The sequence below is a fragment of the Cylas formicarius genome, unplaced genomic scaffold (genome assembly GCF_029955315.1).
Source record: "Cylas formicarius isolate icCylForm1 unplaced genomic scaffold, icCylForm1.1 PGA_scaffold_1__22_contigs__length_36826433, whole genome shotgun sequence".
NCBI classification, from domain to species: Eukaryota; Metazoa; Arthropoda; class Insecta; order Coleoptera; family Brentidae; genus Cylas; species Cylas formicarius.
The window spans coordinates 25,278,118-25,295,289 of NW_026844264.1; the positions used below are offsets into that span (position 1 = coordinate 25,278,118).

Genomic DNA, 17,172 nt, shown 5'->3' on the forward strand with positions numbered 1-17,172 from the left:
CATTTGATTTAGATATGTTAATGCTGTTTAATTACTGCTTAAAATGTAAAAACAACACAAACCGAAGTTTTGGTTAGTTTGCCACCAAAGTTTTCACGCAGATTCCAACCCAAGTCAAGCGATACAGTCGAATAACAGTTGTTAGAAAATATATATAATTAAATGAACAAGTTAAATAATTTTCTTGGTTTGAATAGTAATAGTTGAGAATCTCTATTTTACATTAATTAAAATTTAAACTTTAAGTATTAAATTTACTGAAAAGGCAGTACAATTTTCTTAACTTTTAAGTTATTATTCCGAGATGTAACAATAAATACATTTTCCATCCAAAGCTTTTTTATTCATCTGTACAAATATTACTTATTGTTGAATGAATTTTCCTATTTTAATTCCGTTAATAAAATACAACGAATTTATCCCAAATCGACACTAAAGTGTGAACTTTTTTGTAGCTCGTTTTTTTTATTTATTCGAAATTTCAAACTGCATGCTTTTTTATTTGATAACAAACGTATCTTCATTCAGATATTGTGCGTCGTTATTTGTTGCGTGTTGTGCTTGTTTTGATATTTGTGTGTCTGTGTGTTTATTGAACAAAAACATGGGAAGAAAAAATTCTAAAAACAAAAAAGGTGGGTAACCGAAAACATCCTTGTTGTAGCTGATAACGGCGAATTGTGATTGTAGGAAAATTATCTAGTAAATCCAAAAATTGTCCTGCAGTACCTACAGAAAGTTCCCCCAAACCAAATTCGCAATCACTTTCAGTTGACAAAGAAGATGCTGTTCTCGATGCAAGCAAAATATCTGATGGATCCGACGCAAGGTTCTAGCAGTTTTAAGTTTTACTTTGCTTTAAAAATAAAATTTTCGGAATGGAAACTTATGGTTATTATAGGTTGCACTATATTTTTGTTTACCATAGTTTATTGTGGTTCTATTAACTCAGTTCAATTAAATTTCCTAGTTTCTGTTGACGCAAAACGCACACTTGAATAAAACAAACACAGAACACATCAAGACATGATAGATCATTTTTTTAAGGATTTGATCTTTATATTTAACTACTTAAAAGCGTAAAGAATTAATTCTTACGGACTTTTAATTCACCAGATCTTTTACACCACTATTAATGCACCCCACTACGTGTTCAACCATCTCCAGCTTCATGACCGACAGACGCCCTGAAGACCGAATCATTTTTCTTACTATGAAAGAATTCAACATCAGAGATCTCAATCCCACTCACCCGGATGATCCAGACGCGCCTTCGCACGTGATATTTTTTTGTATAAGGTAAAATACAAAATTTTATGAATGAATGAAACCAACAATAATGACCATCATGTTTTAGGCTCCTCCGCCAAAACATTTTCCAACCGATCGGTGCGGTTTTGAGACACGAAACATTAGACGAAAGTTATATCATATCGCAATGCGTTAGAGCTTTTATTAGCGACTTGGGGCAGTTGGACCTACGCGTTGTTGCCACAGTTACCCCTCCAACCGGGGCATTTTATCAAATATTGCAATGTCTTGTTGAAGCAAGTATTTAACAAATAAAATTTAAACGGGGCTGCCTACTTTTAACTGTTTAAAAATTCGTAAAATTATCCATTAATTTTTTTAAAAGGGTATGAAAAACTGCTTCTTGGGACTCCTAGCCCAGAGCCTCCGGGAAATTTTTGAGGCAAATTCTACTGCCCATTGTTTTCGTTGTTTGATAACTTTAATTACCGGTATTACGAATATTACTTATATTCCGAATGTGTAGTTTAGCGAACGAAATTGACATTTTTAATTGTACTTCCATCAATTCATTCAGAAACCACTTTAAAAAATTAGCATTTAAAACCTAAAGTAATGTATTTAGTGTGATCTGTAAATTTCACTTCTATGTACATACTCATACTTACGCGCTGGTGTTTCATTGGTTTATAAAAGGAACTTAGTGAGGTTAATATAAATAAGATTTGTGTTTGTAATCTGTTATTGGGCTGTGAAGTCAGTTGATTGCAATAAAATAAATAAATAAATCTTAAAAAATATTCAAAAGAAGCGCATACATATTGTTTTATAAAAAAATCGTCAAAAATTTTACAATATACTTTTTTACAAGACTTCAAACTTAGTCACGGAAATTTCAAATTCAGTGAGTGATTCAGATTCACTTTGGAAGCGTGTCAGCCTAATTAAATTTATAACATTTTAGAGGACATATGCTATTAGAAAAATATATCAAATAATACAATATTTGGTGGTGACACACTCGACAGACAGTGACGCCCTGTATACTGCTTTTTTACAGTTTGCTTATTGCGGTTTTCAATGCTAATGGTTAAAATGTAGCAATATGGTACATAAAAAAACATCGCATTTGGTCTATTAATTTTAAAATTGAAAGGTTTATTAATTTGTTACACAGATAAATGTAGACACCCTGTATGTCCTTTCGAAATATCGGTACAAGTTCAAGAAATTTTTAAGACGAAATGTATCCAATTGACTGGCAGGTTCATATTCTGCCACAAAAGTTCATGGTTTATGGTTCATAAACTAAAGCCTAAAGTACTGAATTTATAATAATTGCAGGTACCAAATTTGGAAAATCGAACCGATCCCATCATATACAATTGCCCTCCTTTCGAAAACATAATTCACTTGTACGACGCGAACAGACTGGTCGAAACGTTCCAGAATATATTCTACATATGCAAGGAAGTGCGCTTCATCCTCGAAGACGAAATCTGCAGCGCTACGTGGTCAGACGTGCAGCACACACTTGACTTCTACAATATCCCTTGCCAATATACTGGGGTTGTAGATGCAAAATACTGCATCTTCAATTGGGATATACAGGTCAAAATGAATAAGTTGTTTTGCCAAGGTAAGAAATCTGGAACGGAGAACTATTGATATAATTGATACATTGAGGACAAAAAATGTATTTTTGAAAGTGTATCCGAAACTTGTAGGGTAGAACTATCGTTTAAAATTATCATTTTTCTGAAAAGCACAAAACCACAAAATTCCTTATTAACAAACTGTCATAATCGGTCATAATCGCGCCACACCAGATGGGTAATGAGTAATCTTGGATTAGAATAGACCTTATCACTTTATATACTCAAAGAATTATTGTAAACCACTTTTTTTTAATCAAGTTCCGGAACAAACTCGCAGTTTTTAATTAACCAAACAAAAAAATTGTGAAAAAACAAATCTCACAGTCTTCGTATTTTATAGCCTGAACTACAACTTCAACAATATACAAATTATGACAGAGTAGGAAAGAGAAGTTACATTTCTAATACAGATTTTATTTTATTTATTTATTTATAAGGCAATATAATTAAGAAAAAAAAATTAATGAGAAATGACCTAAATTTTAGAATTGAGATCAACCCTTTACACATATCCACTCCAGTTCTACGTGTAAGAGTCTAGTGTAAGATTAACCTCGTTATAAAGAGGGCATCTAAAATAGAGGTCTATTTTCGTGGGGATTACCAACAGTGCAAAGTTCAATATCATTAACAAACATTTATACGTGAATATTGTACAATTGGTTACTCTAAGTGGAGCTGGAATCCTAGTTGCGCGGAGTGGCAAATTAAAGATAAGGTATTTTGGAAAACAGCCACTATAGAAAAATCCGAATTCATAAGTCTCAACCTAATTACATTTAATGTCCATAGTGTTTACCGATTTTGATTGGTGTCCGAAACACTGCTTTATATTTATTTTATATTTATCCCTTATGCTTTTTTCTTAGCTACGAAATTTTAAATTTTTACGGTAAATAAATATTATTATATTCGATAATGTCAAAATAACCATCTCAATTGACTTTCAGGATCGCAAAACACAAATCTGAGAGGTTCTAGCTATATATAGTTATTTCCGTAATGAATCCAAAAATTCATTTTTTTCAACGAATAAACAGCCCACATTCTTTCTTTTCACTATAATGACCCACTACTGAAATTTTAAATAGAAATATATCGACTATTCTGTTTTGACAATGTATTTGTTTAGAATGTGATTTTATCAATACTTCTTGTCAATTAATACCAAGGTATTTGGTATCTACATAGAAGCCACTAATTTACAAAAAAAGAGTTACTTTTAAAAGTGAATTAGATTTGCAATCATATCATCATCATCATTTGTCACTAGCGGTAATTTTAGAAAGCGAAGACGAATTTAAATTCCATTTTGACGATACTCCTGCTTATGTTCGTAGTTTTATATCACTGAGTATAACTGTCATTACAGATACGCAAAAAAACTCTCGGCACAATGCCACGGACACTTTGATTGCCGCGGTAGCCATGTTTATCGACTCATTGACGGCGGGAAAAATGAAAGTCAAGCAGCTAAGAGAACTCGAAAACGGCTGGGACAAGTTGAAAAGTCTGTTAGGAACAATGCTCTTTAAAAGAGTGGCTATACCAGACATCACTCAAAGGACAGATTTTATATCGGAGACACAAAAAGAGCAACCGGCTCAAGAACTTCCGTCAATAAGTACCACGAAGGGGTTTCTAGACCAAGAAGACGAAATAGAGATTGATGATCCAGAAGCCATACCGTCTCTAGAATCCATCGTAGGTGATTTTCTACGAGGTGATTCAAATCCAAAGCTCTTGTCGGAAAAAATAACAAAAAGAGAACAAGAAGTCGAAAAACTTCTGGAGCAATGTCAGCGATTTGTTCGAGACAGCGGTAAGGTCATTGAAGAAAAAGATTCGATAGTTGACTTATATCAGCCTAAAAATGAACCATTTACTAGCGCATTAAGTGAAAATGTCATCACTAAGTTAACGGACGAAGAACACGAGCAATTTATCAGATACGCTTGTGAGACAGCCGATTGTTGGGATTCCAGATCTTCCGATTCGGATCCGAACGAAAAGATTTCGAAATACAGTTTTTATCCAGACTACCATATCAAAGATGTCGGAGCTATGGAAGACAATTTTGCTAGAAAATTTCTGGAATTGGAAGAACGCGCTAGTCACAATGCACTAAAAATCGAGTTGCGAGATCTGAAAGCTGAATGTGACAATCTAAAACTAATAACTCGAGACGAAAAGTCCAAATTAGATAAGGAAGTTAAGACATTCGCTGTCAAATTGTCAAACTTGGAGTCTTGCAGAAGTGACTTGAATCCCGAGCCGAGTATTGCAGAGGAGATGTTAATATCTAAAGCATCGGCAGATGATGTACCATCTTATTTTCAGTTGAAAAACGGAGATAAAAATTCAAAGCCAGCTAATGAAAAATTAAATAAAGGTCGTAGAAATAGACGTTCACTTACAAGCACAAAATGTTCAAATGACTCAAAGACTTCTATAAATACTGAAAATGAACCATTTGCTATCTATGATTCGCCAAAAACTACGATTCTTAGTACAAATGATAGATGTAAGGGGATAGTCGAAAAACTGCAGGGAGACGAAGGCAATCAAGCGACTCAGAAAGAAGGCTCGTCACTTACACTAGATTTAGGTGAACATAGAAGTGATAGATTACATATGGAAAGTTCCCCAAAAATGCAAAGGCCCATAAGAACGAGCGTATTAAAAGAAAATGTCAACACTAAGCAAAGGGACGAAGAACAGGAGGAATTTTTCAGATATGCCCGTGAGACAGCCGATTGTTGGAATTCCAAGTCTTCTGATTCGGATCCGAACGAAAAGATTTCGAAATACAGTTTTAATCAAGTGAATGGTGAAGATGTCGGAGCAATGGAAGACGATATTTCTAGAAAATTACTGGAATTGGAAGAACGTGCTAGTCGCAATGCACTAAAAATCGAGTTGCGAGATCTGAAAGCTGAATGCGACAATCTAAAACTAATGACTCGAGACGAAAAGTCCAAATTAGATAAGGAAGTTAAGACATTCGCAGACAAATTATTAAAATTGGAGTCTTACAGAAGTGATTTGGATCCCGGTCCAATTATTGCAGAGGAACTTTTAATATCTAAAGCATCGGCAGATGATGTATTATCTTATTGGCGGTTGAAAAGTGAAGATAAAAATTCAAAGACAGCGAACACAAAATTAAATAAAGGTCGTAGAAATAGACATTCACTTACAAAATGTGCAAATAACTTAAAGACTAGACTAAATACTGAAAAGTCGCAATCACCAGAAAGTCCATCAACTTCCGATATTAAGAGGGTACAATGTAAGAGACTAGAAGATTCAAGTTTTCAGCGGTCTGATAATAGCAACAGTGCAAGTGCAGCGGCACAACAAAGTAAGGATATATTTATTCAGAAATCTAAGCAAATCTATTTAGACGAGGCTACTAAAGATGACAGATCAATACTAAAAACCATAGAAGAAATCAATGTTCCGCATCGTCAAGAAAAAACATCTCCTGGACATGACAGAATGCACTCATTAACAGCAGAAACACCGGAGAAAACTCTTCAATCTACATTAGATTCATTGGAAGCAGAAAACTGTGATTTGCAGTTAGAAATTAAGAAAGTTAAAGCTGAAATAAATATGGCTTCATTCAAAACCCAAAGCTCTGATGAAGTTTGCACCAGCAAACAAAGAAAACAGAAGAAAGGACATATGAAAAAGAGGAGCCATACTGACACAACCATCCAGACGCAAATGATTGTACCACCGTCTCAGTCGATGGCCCACACGTCTAGTGGATACCATCAGCAAGTAGCTCCAGCAGACACCATCAGACGCGATTATTTTGATTTTAGGCTAACAACGGACTGGTTAACTTTGATGAATTCGATAACCCAACTACAGCTGATATTGAGAAGTAATGGAGTTGAGGAAATAGATGTAGCTGCGTTCTCCTTGACCCATATAGACTCGTTCGCAGTTTCGATCAAGATCAACAACGGTCTATTGGGATATAGTTACCACGGGCCGCTTATGAGTTTGATGGATGTCGACTGTGCGTTTCGAACCCTTGAAAAGGGATTTGCACTGTATATGATTCAGTAACAATTTAAGTATCGAGTTACAATTTACGTACAATATATGTAATGTTATAACGTAATTTTTATTCTCATATCTCTTATGTCAATAAGACAGTGTAATATTGACAAGTTTTTATCAAAACAAAATATGTAATTAAAAATTAAAAGTATGCATTTTTACTGGCTTTAGTTTTCTCACTGAAATAGAACACCCGATATTTTATTATAGGTTCTAAATTTAAAAAAAAAGTACACATCTCCAAAAAATTGTTAATCGTGCAGTGTTTGTGAATCCTATTAGCGACGCCCTCAATTCAGAAAATCCCTTGAAGCTTATCCGAAACTCTGTTATATATTATGAAGGGAATATGCTGTGACTGGTCGCAAAAAAAGATTTATTTCTGTGCATAAATATAATTGCTATAATAATGTTCTAATGCACTTCTCAATATATCACACGTTCACTCATGTTACAGTTCAAACGTAACTTTCTCTAACTCATCGTTCTATGAACGGTGACTTTGGCTTCCTCGTCATTCTTGCGTTTGTCATTTAACTCCCCAGTGCTGTCCTCCTCGATCTGTGTGTCAGAGCTTGCGCAATCTTCGCAACTTTTTATAGCCGGAAGGCTGTTGCGATATTTAAACTTGTCATTTTCGGGTTTTCTGCGCGGCGCTTGTCTACTTCCATATCGTAGTAGTTTATTCGTCTTAGAATCTGGTGCGACAACCTGGAATTTGTTGTTTTAGACGTGCTATTCGGCCAACGAATAGAGGACTGTTTTGTTCCCTAACCAAAACTATTCATTTATACTTTTTATGAAACTGTTTATAAAACTGAAACTAAAGTCAAATTATGAAGAAGCCAACAGGATGATTGGCGAAACGTTAGCAAGTCCGAATCAACAAAAACCGACGCAGGAGGAATCCAGAAGTTTTGTAAAATGTATTACAGTATCCTCTATAAGTTTCTTTGAGAAACTATTAATTTATGGTAAATAAATTTAACCAAAAAAATAAAGAGGCAAAACTAAAAAGAAATGTTGTGTTGCCGCTGGTACTTTTTTCGTATTTTAGCCACTTTGCTAAGTTATTAGGGTAGTAAATGTAAAAAAAAACCTTAATAATATCTTTACAGCAAATTTAAAGGTACCACCTTTTTTTGATTAGTACATTAAACTGAGATTTAGAAGTTACTAAGTTTAAATATCTTTTAGTCGCTACACATTATGAAAATATTTGCAAAGGATGGGAATTTTATGTGATAGTGCACAGTGCTAGTGAGAAATTTATACGAAATTTCGAATGACAATGACAATAACAATCCCGTCCCTTACAGCAAAATTGACCAATATAAATTTCAGTCTAATTACCAAAAATTTACGTTTGCGATAACGAAACTAAAACGAATTCAACACAAAATATTATCAAGATTTATGAAAAAAATTAAAATCTGGTAAGGTTATCAAAAATGTCATTTATAAAATGGCATTCGTATCTTGCTAGCTTGATTTCGATTTTCAAAGACATTTTAAGGGGTCGGTATGGCACTAAAATCATAGCGAGTAGCAAATAAGTAAAAAAACTAAAAAAGTAAGGTAAGTAAGTACATTTAATGTACACTTCCGATATCAGCACAACTATTGGACTGTTCAATTTTTCAAAAATCAAAATTTTTGAAATTACACTCAGTTTATTTAAAATAGTATATGATAAGTAATCACTCCCACGTCTCTATTTTGACAAATTTTTATTCACATTTTGACTAAGTGCATCCTTTTTAAATGTTTGTTTCGCTCAAAACTGATTCAATAAATTCGGTATTCAACGGCGCATTTTGCTTGAGTATGGCAGGGCGGCATACTAAATCATGTCACAACCATAATAAGATGATGTTCCGGTATTAAGTTGAGATAAATACGCCAGTTGACAACATTGTTCACTAAACGTACGTTTTAGGTAAAAATTATGGGGCAAATATACAAGATTTCCGGATATTCGAGCGACTGACACACTTGACTGATATAACATAATGAGCATAATATAGGAACAATGTGCTTGTCAATTTTGAAACAATTGTTATGAGCTTTTACGAATTACTTTTAAGCTTTAACACCTACTAGTATCACAATTAGGTAGGTAAACGATTTACTATCCTTTGATCATTTCAATAAATATTTTGTAAAAACCTAAAGATATGGAGGAAGTTCACTTACTTGGAGCACAGTATCCAGAAGTCTGGCCTGTTTGCCAGGCGGACTGGGATTATTTATGACTATCATCGCATTGTGCTTTCTTTCTAAAGCGGCATTCTTCTTCATGAGCAATTTCGCTTTCTTGTTGAGCAATTCTTGAGCTTCCGGATAATGCGACAAGGCTTGATTCAGTGACGCCTTATCCAGCACGAACAAATTCGAAAAACCTTTCGATCTACATTGACATACAAAACCATGACGGACTTTTAATATTGGTGTTCTATTCTCTCAAGATAGCCACATAGCACACATAGCCACACCATTAATTGAATTTCAAAAAACTAAAGTTTTTGGGGGGATTTGATAATAATAGATTAATAGATTAACATGTTTTCATAAAAAATACTTATATTTTCCAACCTAATCTTTTTCAAAACCCGTCATTAGCCTGCCCCAGCTCGCTTTTGATCTCCGAATTTTAAAGGGCCGGCGCCTCCTGCAACTTATGTCCGATACCAAATCAACCAAGAGTCGAATAAAAATTCAAGAAAAATATCAGGTAATCGTGTCAAGAATACTCTGACTAGTAAGCCGATTGAGCTGCTTCCGACCCTGTTTATGTTCTATTAAACTTAGTAACGCGGGAGTCGGATCGTGATTATAGGAGACATAAAAGCGAGATCACTCCTAGAAAAATGAAATAATACTTTGGTTATTTTTAAACAAAATAAAAAAGTTTCTTTAGATTTTGAGTGGCTTGTTTAACAATATACTTTGTATACGTCTTGTAAGTGGGCCGCCCGATGTTTCAGTAGGTAGAGTTCGCCGAACGATATACCTTACTTTTACTTTTATGGTTTTGACTTCGGAATGAGTTTGTTTAAGATCCGCCTGTTCAGCACGTTTACCACAAGCCAGGGCCGTATTTAATATGTCAGCCGTGCGGACTGTTGTATTTTAAGAATAGGGAAATTTTCTGTGATTAAACTGTTATATTAATTCATATTAGTGTGCTTCTTATAAATCTTCCTATAATAGTCCCTACTTGAGGTAGCTCGATTTCATGTTGAATTTGCCCATTAGATAGAATAATCTCCATTATCATTCACATTATAAAACTTAAACTGATTTCCAATTTAAGGGTTTTAAAATAATGACAATAAAATGTTTTTTCCGAGAAAGCAATAGAAAATCTTAAAATAATTGATTTTTAATGGATCTTTTGTTTGTTTGTTGCGGTTTGGAACTATTTTTATTCCGTCTTGTGTTTCAATTGTTTTTAAAGATTCCATTTCTAAAAATGCGTAGACCATATCACCGAAGAAGGAAATGTTTACAGAAGTCGACTAGTGCCAGAATTAATTATTAATGTGAGGAACGAGTCATTGTAGAATTGCGAATCTATTTATTGAGAACAAACCCAAGCGAAGTAGGCCTGCGGTTAGACCTTCGTAAAAATTTACCAAAGTTAAATACCGGATACATCTCCTGTATACCGTCAAGAAGAACATTTAGGACTCTAAAAGCTTGAAGTGGTCCGGGCAATATATTTAGGTAGAGTGAGACAATTGAACTGAGGTGGCTTTTACTTGATGAAAATCCATTTATCAAAATAAATAAGAACTAAAAGTTTACATAACAATTGTTTCGACAACACGATACGATACGATGAGACATATAGTCATTTCGCAAACTTGACTTTTACCTTACGTCGGCAGTGCGCCGATTCATGCCCGGTATACCGAGCAAACTGATTTCCCCGAACACACTACCCTCGGACAGCGTCGCCAAAACGTCGTTCTTGTTGCGTCCGACGACCTCAACTTGACCGGACTGGATGATATACATTTCAGTACCAATGTCGCCCTGAAAATGTTTTCCATCTAGTCTCTGAAACGCTAAAAGTCATTTCGCACCTTTTTACAGATAACGTCGCCTGGTAAGTAGATAACCGATTTAAGTTCCAGTACCAGTTCTCTGCGGAGCGCTTCGTCACAGTCGGCGAACAGTTTTACCTTATTCAAAGTATTGATGTGCACGTTTATGGCGATATCGGTTTTCATTTTGTGTGGTAGCCAGTCCATAATACGATTTTCGTCTTGAAAGGAAACTCGGATTGTTAAATTGCTTTCTTTCAATACTACTTAAGGTTAAAAAATAACTTAACCATGTCACGTGAGAAATAATCAGCCACATAACGATGTTATTGTTAATGTCTGAATCGCTTCTGACTTTTCGCTTTTACATTTTGTAGTGGTAGAAATACCCATGTTCTGCATTCTCGACCCAGTGAAAACTTGAGATAACGAAATTACAGAATCCTAATTAATCATAGGAATTACAGATTTTTAACTAAACTTGCCCTGCTAACCCACAGATGGCACTACAGGTGAAAAAAAATTCAAATTCTTAACCAAAGATGGTCGCCGCTCGTCTGCAAACGGGTGCACAGGTCAAAGAATTACAAATTCATAACTCGCTATCACAATTCCTCGATATAGCCATAGCACAGCTGCATCTCTTTTAATGACCTAAATACAGATTCCAAGAAACTCTTTATAATTGGTTATTTTAGAGGTGTTTAAGTAACTGTTTAAAACGATGTGTGTTAACACTACGAACTCTTCAACATAAAAAAAACAAATTGCTTAGCGTTTGGAAGGAAGATGAGTGGCGTACCTGAACTTTGAGGCTCAGACCAATTTGTGGCGGCATGGAATTTAATTTAAATTTCGGCGCATTTTGTGCCAACAAATTAACATCGTAAATTTGACATGTTTTTTGCTCTTTTTTTCTGAATTTATGAAATTTGAAATTTGAATGATTTTTTTTTTGCATTGTAGGTTGGTTCCTTGACAATGGGGTAGTTTTCGCTGATAGTAAAAAAAAAATCATTTTCCATTTATATCGGGTGTAACAAAAATGTTATGTGTTTTTCCGAAAATTAGTATTGCCCTGTGGAGCACCATCTTTTGCCCACATTTGTTTTTTGGTTTACTTCATTTTCTGTGTTATTGTAGAATATACACCGTTTTGTCAACTGTTATGTTTCGGTTGCTAGTATATTCCACAGGGTGATACGAATTTTCGGAAAAACACATAGCAGTTTTATTACACTCGGTATAAATCGAAAATGAACTTTCTATGGTTACCAGCGAAAACTATGACATTGTCGGATCCTAAATTAAGAATAAAAATTACATCAGAAATGTGGCAAATTTATGATGTTAATCATGTCCAGGAGTATATTTCAACGAATTTAAAGTGAAAATTTGCAAATAGTAAATAAATAAATAAATAAACTTTCATATATTGATAATAATAATAACTAATCAACTAACCAATATAGATAACAGCGTAATCAAACAGTTATTAAATTGACAAGTAGAGTTCCCCTCCGACTTACCTAAAGTGTGCTGTGTTTCCCACGTGTAGTTAAACCATAACTGTACCCTCCTTTGCATGTCCTGGGGCAAATTCAGTCTCCTCATGTACTCCAATGTCTCGTCCATCAATTTCCTGTACTCCGTTTTCAGTCTAGTAGCCGTCGAAATAATATCTCGGATTTGGCCAATAAGGAGAGCGAACACGAACACGCCCATCAGCCATGAGAAAGTCATAAAAATGTACTCCGTTTCCTGAGACGGTTTCGGATTTTTGCCGATAGACGTCGCCGTTTTGGTGGCGAAATAGAAGCACTTTATGTAGGCGTTGCCTTGCCCGTTATAGACGAAACTATTGCTGCCGATTCCTGTGGGGATAGTGGTTGGAGTTGGAGTTCGAAATTTTGACCCAGTTTTCATTTTTGAAACCAATTTATATAGTTTCAAAAGCTAATAAATGAAATACATCTAAGTCATAAACGTTTTAAAGTCTAACAATCCAACAATTCCCCGGATACCTACAAAAATATCTAAAACTAGATAACCTATACCTTCCCATTTGGAGAACGCATAATAAGCGCACGCGTTGAGGTGGATCAAATACATCATGTACACTAGGGTTTTCGTAATCCGGATGATATATGGATTGGAAAGTTGTCTGTCCACTAAACTGAAGAACTCCCAGAAAGTGTGGAGCTTGAAGAATCTGGGGAAACGGAGTATAGCAAAGTCTGGCCCGTAGAACACATAGAAAATATCCAGAGGTAGGAGGGACACAAGATCAAGCTGTAACAAGTTACATGTTGACCGGAAAGACTGTAGAGACTGGATTTTACCTTAAAGTGTTTGTTCTTTACATAGTTTTGTCTGAGCAATTTGGCGTCGCTGACCCAAAAGCCTTCGTTTAGATACTTAATTCGGGGCTGGACAATAATGATATCAAGAATGTAAATTATATCCGCGACGTAATCGAAAGCCATCCACCAAAGTCGATTTTTGGATGTTTGATACGGAAACGTACTTCTTAATGGTATTACCTACGATTGCAAAATCAACTGTAAGGGCAAAAAAAACATCAATCCAGAAAACTTGTGTTGACGCTTTTAAATTTTTAGTTTGAAAGCTGAGACAATTAAATAATCTGAAGTCTAAAAAACTTCTGTTCACAAAAAAAAACAGCTGCTGTAAACCTTTTAGGGACTTGGTCATGCCATTTTTTTGTCAGATGTGAATCTTCTACTTGGTAGGTTACTTTTCGAGTACGACCTGAAAAGTCAACTGATCTATGTGATGACCATTTCAATAAGGTAAAATTTTTCTATAAATCACAATTTTGTCATTTTCAAAAATTTGTTTTTATTTTATTTATTTAATAATTTTATTTTATTATTTTATTTATTTTATAATATTTGTTGGTAATGTAATTAAAATTCAAACTTTCACACAACCCACATATTTTGTGTCAGTCTCTCCTTGTAGCGTTCTCTATTAGAAAAAATAAGTTCCTTGTCTTGCATGGACAGTCCTGCTATTTAATTGTCACACCTCGTATATGTTAAAGTCAAACACCGATTATAAATAATAAACAACTTTAATTTAGTTGACCATCCGCCAACAGCTAACAATCCAAATTATTTGTAGAAATAGGACTCTACAGTTTAAGGAACTTACCCATATATTGTACAACACGGCCATTGTGACAACACACATCCAAGTGATGTACATTTTTCCGTTGGGATCTATAATCTCCGTACGGTAAAGAAATTTCCAGAAACATCCTGTTCTGTCGCCTTTATCGGATGTTGATAATTCTTCGATGTATTTGTCAGAAAATGAGATACTGAGTCTCGGTTTTTTGGAAATCTCAGGACTCTGTGTCTCATCTGTTTCAGTGGAACTGTGAAATCAAGCAACCGAGTTTGATAAATTGTTGATATAGTCTTGATAATTTATAGCCATATTTTATTTGTTGGGTACAGTAATAGTGTTTTCAAAAACACCGTAATTCATCACTTTTAAAAAATTAGTTAAATATGATAAAAATTTTCACTAAGAAACATTTTAGAAAAAACAAATTTTAGCATTTTTAGCTCATCTTATATTTAGTTCTTCACGAACTTCTGTTTTCATTTTGGAAAAAAAAACAATTGAAAATAATAATTTTATAAATTTTAAGTTAAAACGCCCGAAATCTTACTTTTTTGTAGACTGTTAAATTACATAAAAAAATCCTTTTTGAGACAAGTTTGTGTGCAATGGTAATTTGTTTATTGTGATATTTAATTTTGTTTTTGTATTGCACAGTTAAATTTATATTCATAATATTCATAAAATATTAATTATTAAATTTAACTGACCTTATATCTTTAATGTTTTAAAAGTTACCCAGAGAATCCCATTGAAAAGTGGCCACCCTGTATGTCAGTATTGCAATAGTATGTATGTATGGTGATTTTATAATAGTGCATGTAATATTTAAGTAAATAATTTCACCAAATCACATTGAATATTTGGCTGTTGTAGAAGCATGAAAAATTTACTAACCAACTGATATTTATGTTTTGGAAAAAAGTACCATTGTAGTTTACAATAAAATTATTGTTAATAAAAATTAACAACTTTTTGAGCAATAATTTTGGGGCTACCTCGCGAGTTGTACAGAATTTTCTCGATTCATAATTGGCAGCCTCCTTTTAAATGGTCAGTGAACCGCTGTTCCAAATGCACTTTACCTTAGGGTGGAAGGCGTTTCGAGCCCTTCCAAGCGCTGTCTGGCCGCATGGGCTCTAGTGGAGAAGGCATCCACCAAATGTCGAATTCTGTCCTGTATGAAATGGTTATTGTCCGAGCTAAAAAAAGGAACTCTTTAACAACAATGCGACTGATGAAATCCAATGGGAAACGCACAAAAAATCATACATCGTTGTTTCCTTTTCGCTTGTGCGTGCAGCGAAAATCTGCTTCGTACTGTATTTGATAACAAAGCACAGATCCCATCACTGTTTTATCAAGTGTAAATAAATGTTCCGATTTTTGCGTAATTATTAAAACGAATGTGGGTGTTGTTTACTTTGAATTGCTAGGGTGCGATATTTTGACTACTAATATAATACATATTGATTAGTTATACGCTACATTATAAGATAACTATTAGTAGCAAAAATAAGTTAGCTCTACTTGCATCGGAACTGACAGTCAACTTGCCTATGTTCAAATGGAGCACCCTGTCGTTGCGTCGCCCCATTTTGTGTAAAAATAACTTTGACGGTTTTTCAAATATTTAATACGTTCTGTCAAAAAAACTGTTTTAATCTGGCCTCGTCGTGCGGTGGTTTAATGTACTTTCTTAGACCTCATGTATGGTTACTTACAAGTTAAGAGTTTAAATGAAAATATATCGAAAACCTTAAATATTCACTGAAGAGTTATTTTAATTAAAATCGGTGCAGTGGTATTACAAATATAATAAATAACGAACTGGTCTATCTATACTTACGCGACCGGATTCGTGGATTCCAATTTTCTGTCGACGCATGCACTCTGTTCTTCAAAACATTTGTTTGTTTCACACACATTAACATTATTAGACATTTGCTCTAGGGGTCCGCTGCACCATGAGGACGATTTTACTGATACCTTGCGAGCCATTTGGTCTAGAGTTAAGTTTTCGGGATAAACCATTCTCTGCAAAACGAAATCATTCTCACCGCGATTGATTTAAATCTAAACGTTTTACTAATCAACGCGACATAAAAAAAAAGATTTTATCAAATTTAAACTAGAATGCATGCAGCTATGAATAATGAAAGTAACCAAATGACATAAGCTTTAAAAAAATTGAATTTTCGAATTTTGAGGAACAATTATTTTTTAAAATAATTATTTTCGTGATGTGCCATAAATACTGAAAGAATCAAGGTTTTGGATTGATAAATAAAACCGTAATAGGTGTCGTTCTATATTTAATTACCCGTCCGACAATGGATCTTAAAAAATAACAATAACAACAACAATATCTATATAGCAAATGTTATCGAAGGCATTATTGTTACAAATACGAGTAAAGAATTTGATTGCAATTTTTTTCCGATCCAACATTCTAAGATAATATTTGGGCTAAAATATATTGCTCTTAAATTAAATATTTACCTCCGGTTCAAATTTTTCAAATTCATAAATACTGAAAAAATACTGCGACACTCACTGGAATATAAACAACAGAGGTAAAATATCGACTAAATCCATGTCCGGAGGCCCAGTCCGGAATCCGAATCGTGCATCCAATTAAGGTAAGTACCGGACAGCAATTAAAACGAATCGTCTGTATTAACTTACCTTTTTAAAGCGGTAATAAACGTTTTCCATTTCTGATTACAAACACTGGTTGCGTGACATTCAGTTGGTCGCTGAATCAGCAGGACGAGATTCCATATCGCAGGAACTCAGACAAAGGCGCATAGAGTCATTTAGTTGGTTGGTCCCTCGATGAGGTGTATATCGTCGGTTATGCAATTTTTGTAAAACCTCTATCAGGAATTTATAGTTTATACAGCAAAACAAGTAAAAGATTATGCATTTTTTTAAATATATTGCGGATCCACCAATTTGTGTACAATATGGGTCAGCAA

The 17,172-nt window shown here is 34.3% G+C and overlaps 2 protein-coding genes across 3 annotated transcripts; one reads left to right on the plus strand and one right to left on the minus strand.

Annotated features, from left to right (window-relative positions):
• Positions 1-532: 532 nt before the first annotated feature.
• On the plus strand, positions 533-7,126 carry LOC132697191 (uncharacterized). The gene is made up of 6 exons (XM_060662496.1): positions 533-635; positions 691-829; positions 1,117-1,299; positions 1,358-1,547; positions 2,596-2,890; positions 4,282-7,126. Exons 1-6 carry the CDS (start codon positions 605-607, stop codon positions 6,990-6,992), a joined length of 3,549 nt encoding a protein of 1,182 aa, XP_060518479.1. The 5' UTR covers positions 533-604; the 3' UTR covers positions 6,993-7,126.
• Positions 7,127-7,355: 229 nt separating this feature from the next.
• Positions 7,356-17,031, minus strand: LOC132696864 (cyclic nucleotide-gated cation channel beta-1). 2 transcript variants are annotated; one of them, XM_060661954.1, is made up of 11 exons: positions 16,880-17,031; positions 16,041-16,228; positions 15,277-15,393; positions 14,216-14,441; positions 13,381-13,581; positions 13,096-13,330; positions 12,568-12,912; positions 11,078-11,259; positions 10,867-11,027; positions 9,183-9,396; positions 7,356-7,697 (listed from the first exon to the last, which is right to left on the minus strand). In XM_060661954.1, exons 1-11 carry the CDS (start codon positions 16,907-16,909, stop codon positions 7,461-7,463), a joined length of 2,136 nt encoding a protein of 711 aa, XP_060517937.1. In that variant the 5' UTR covers positions 16,910-17,031; the 3' UTR covers positions 7,356-7,460. The 2 variants fall into 2 exon arrangements, with proteins under 2 accessions (XP_060517937.1, XP_060517938.1); XM_060661955.1 differs by lacking the exon at positions 16,880-17,031 and adding an exon at positions 16,694-16,833.
• Positions 17,032-17,172: the final 141 nt, after the last annotated feature.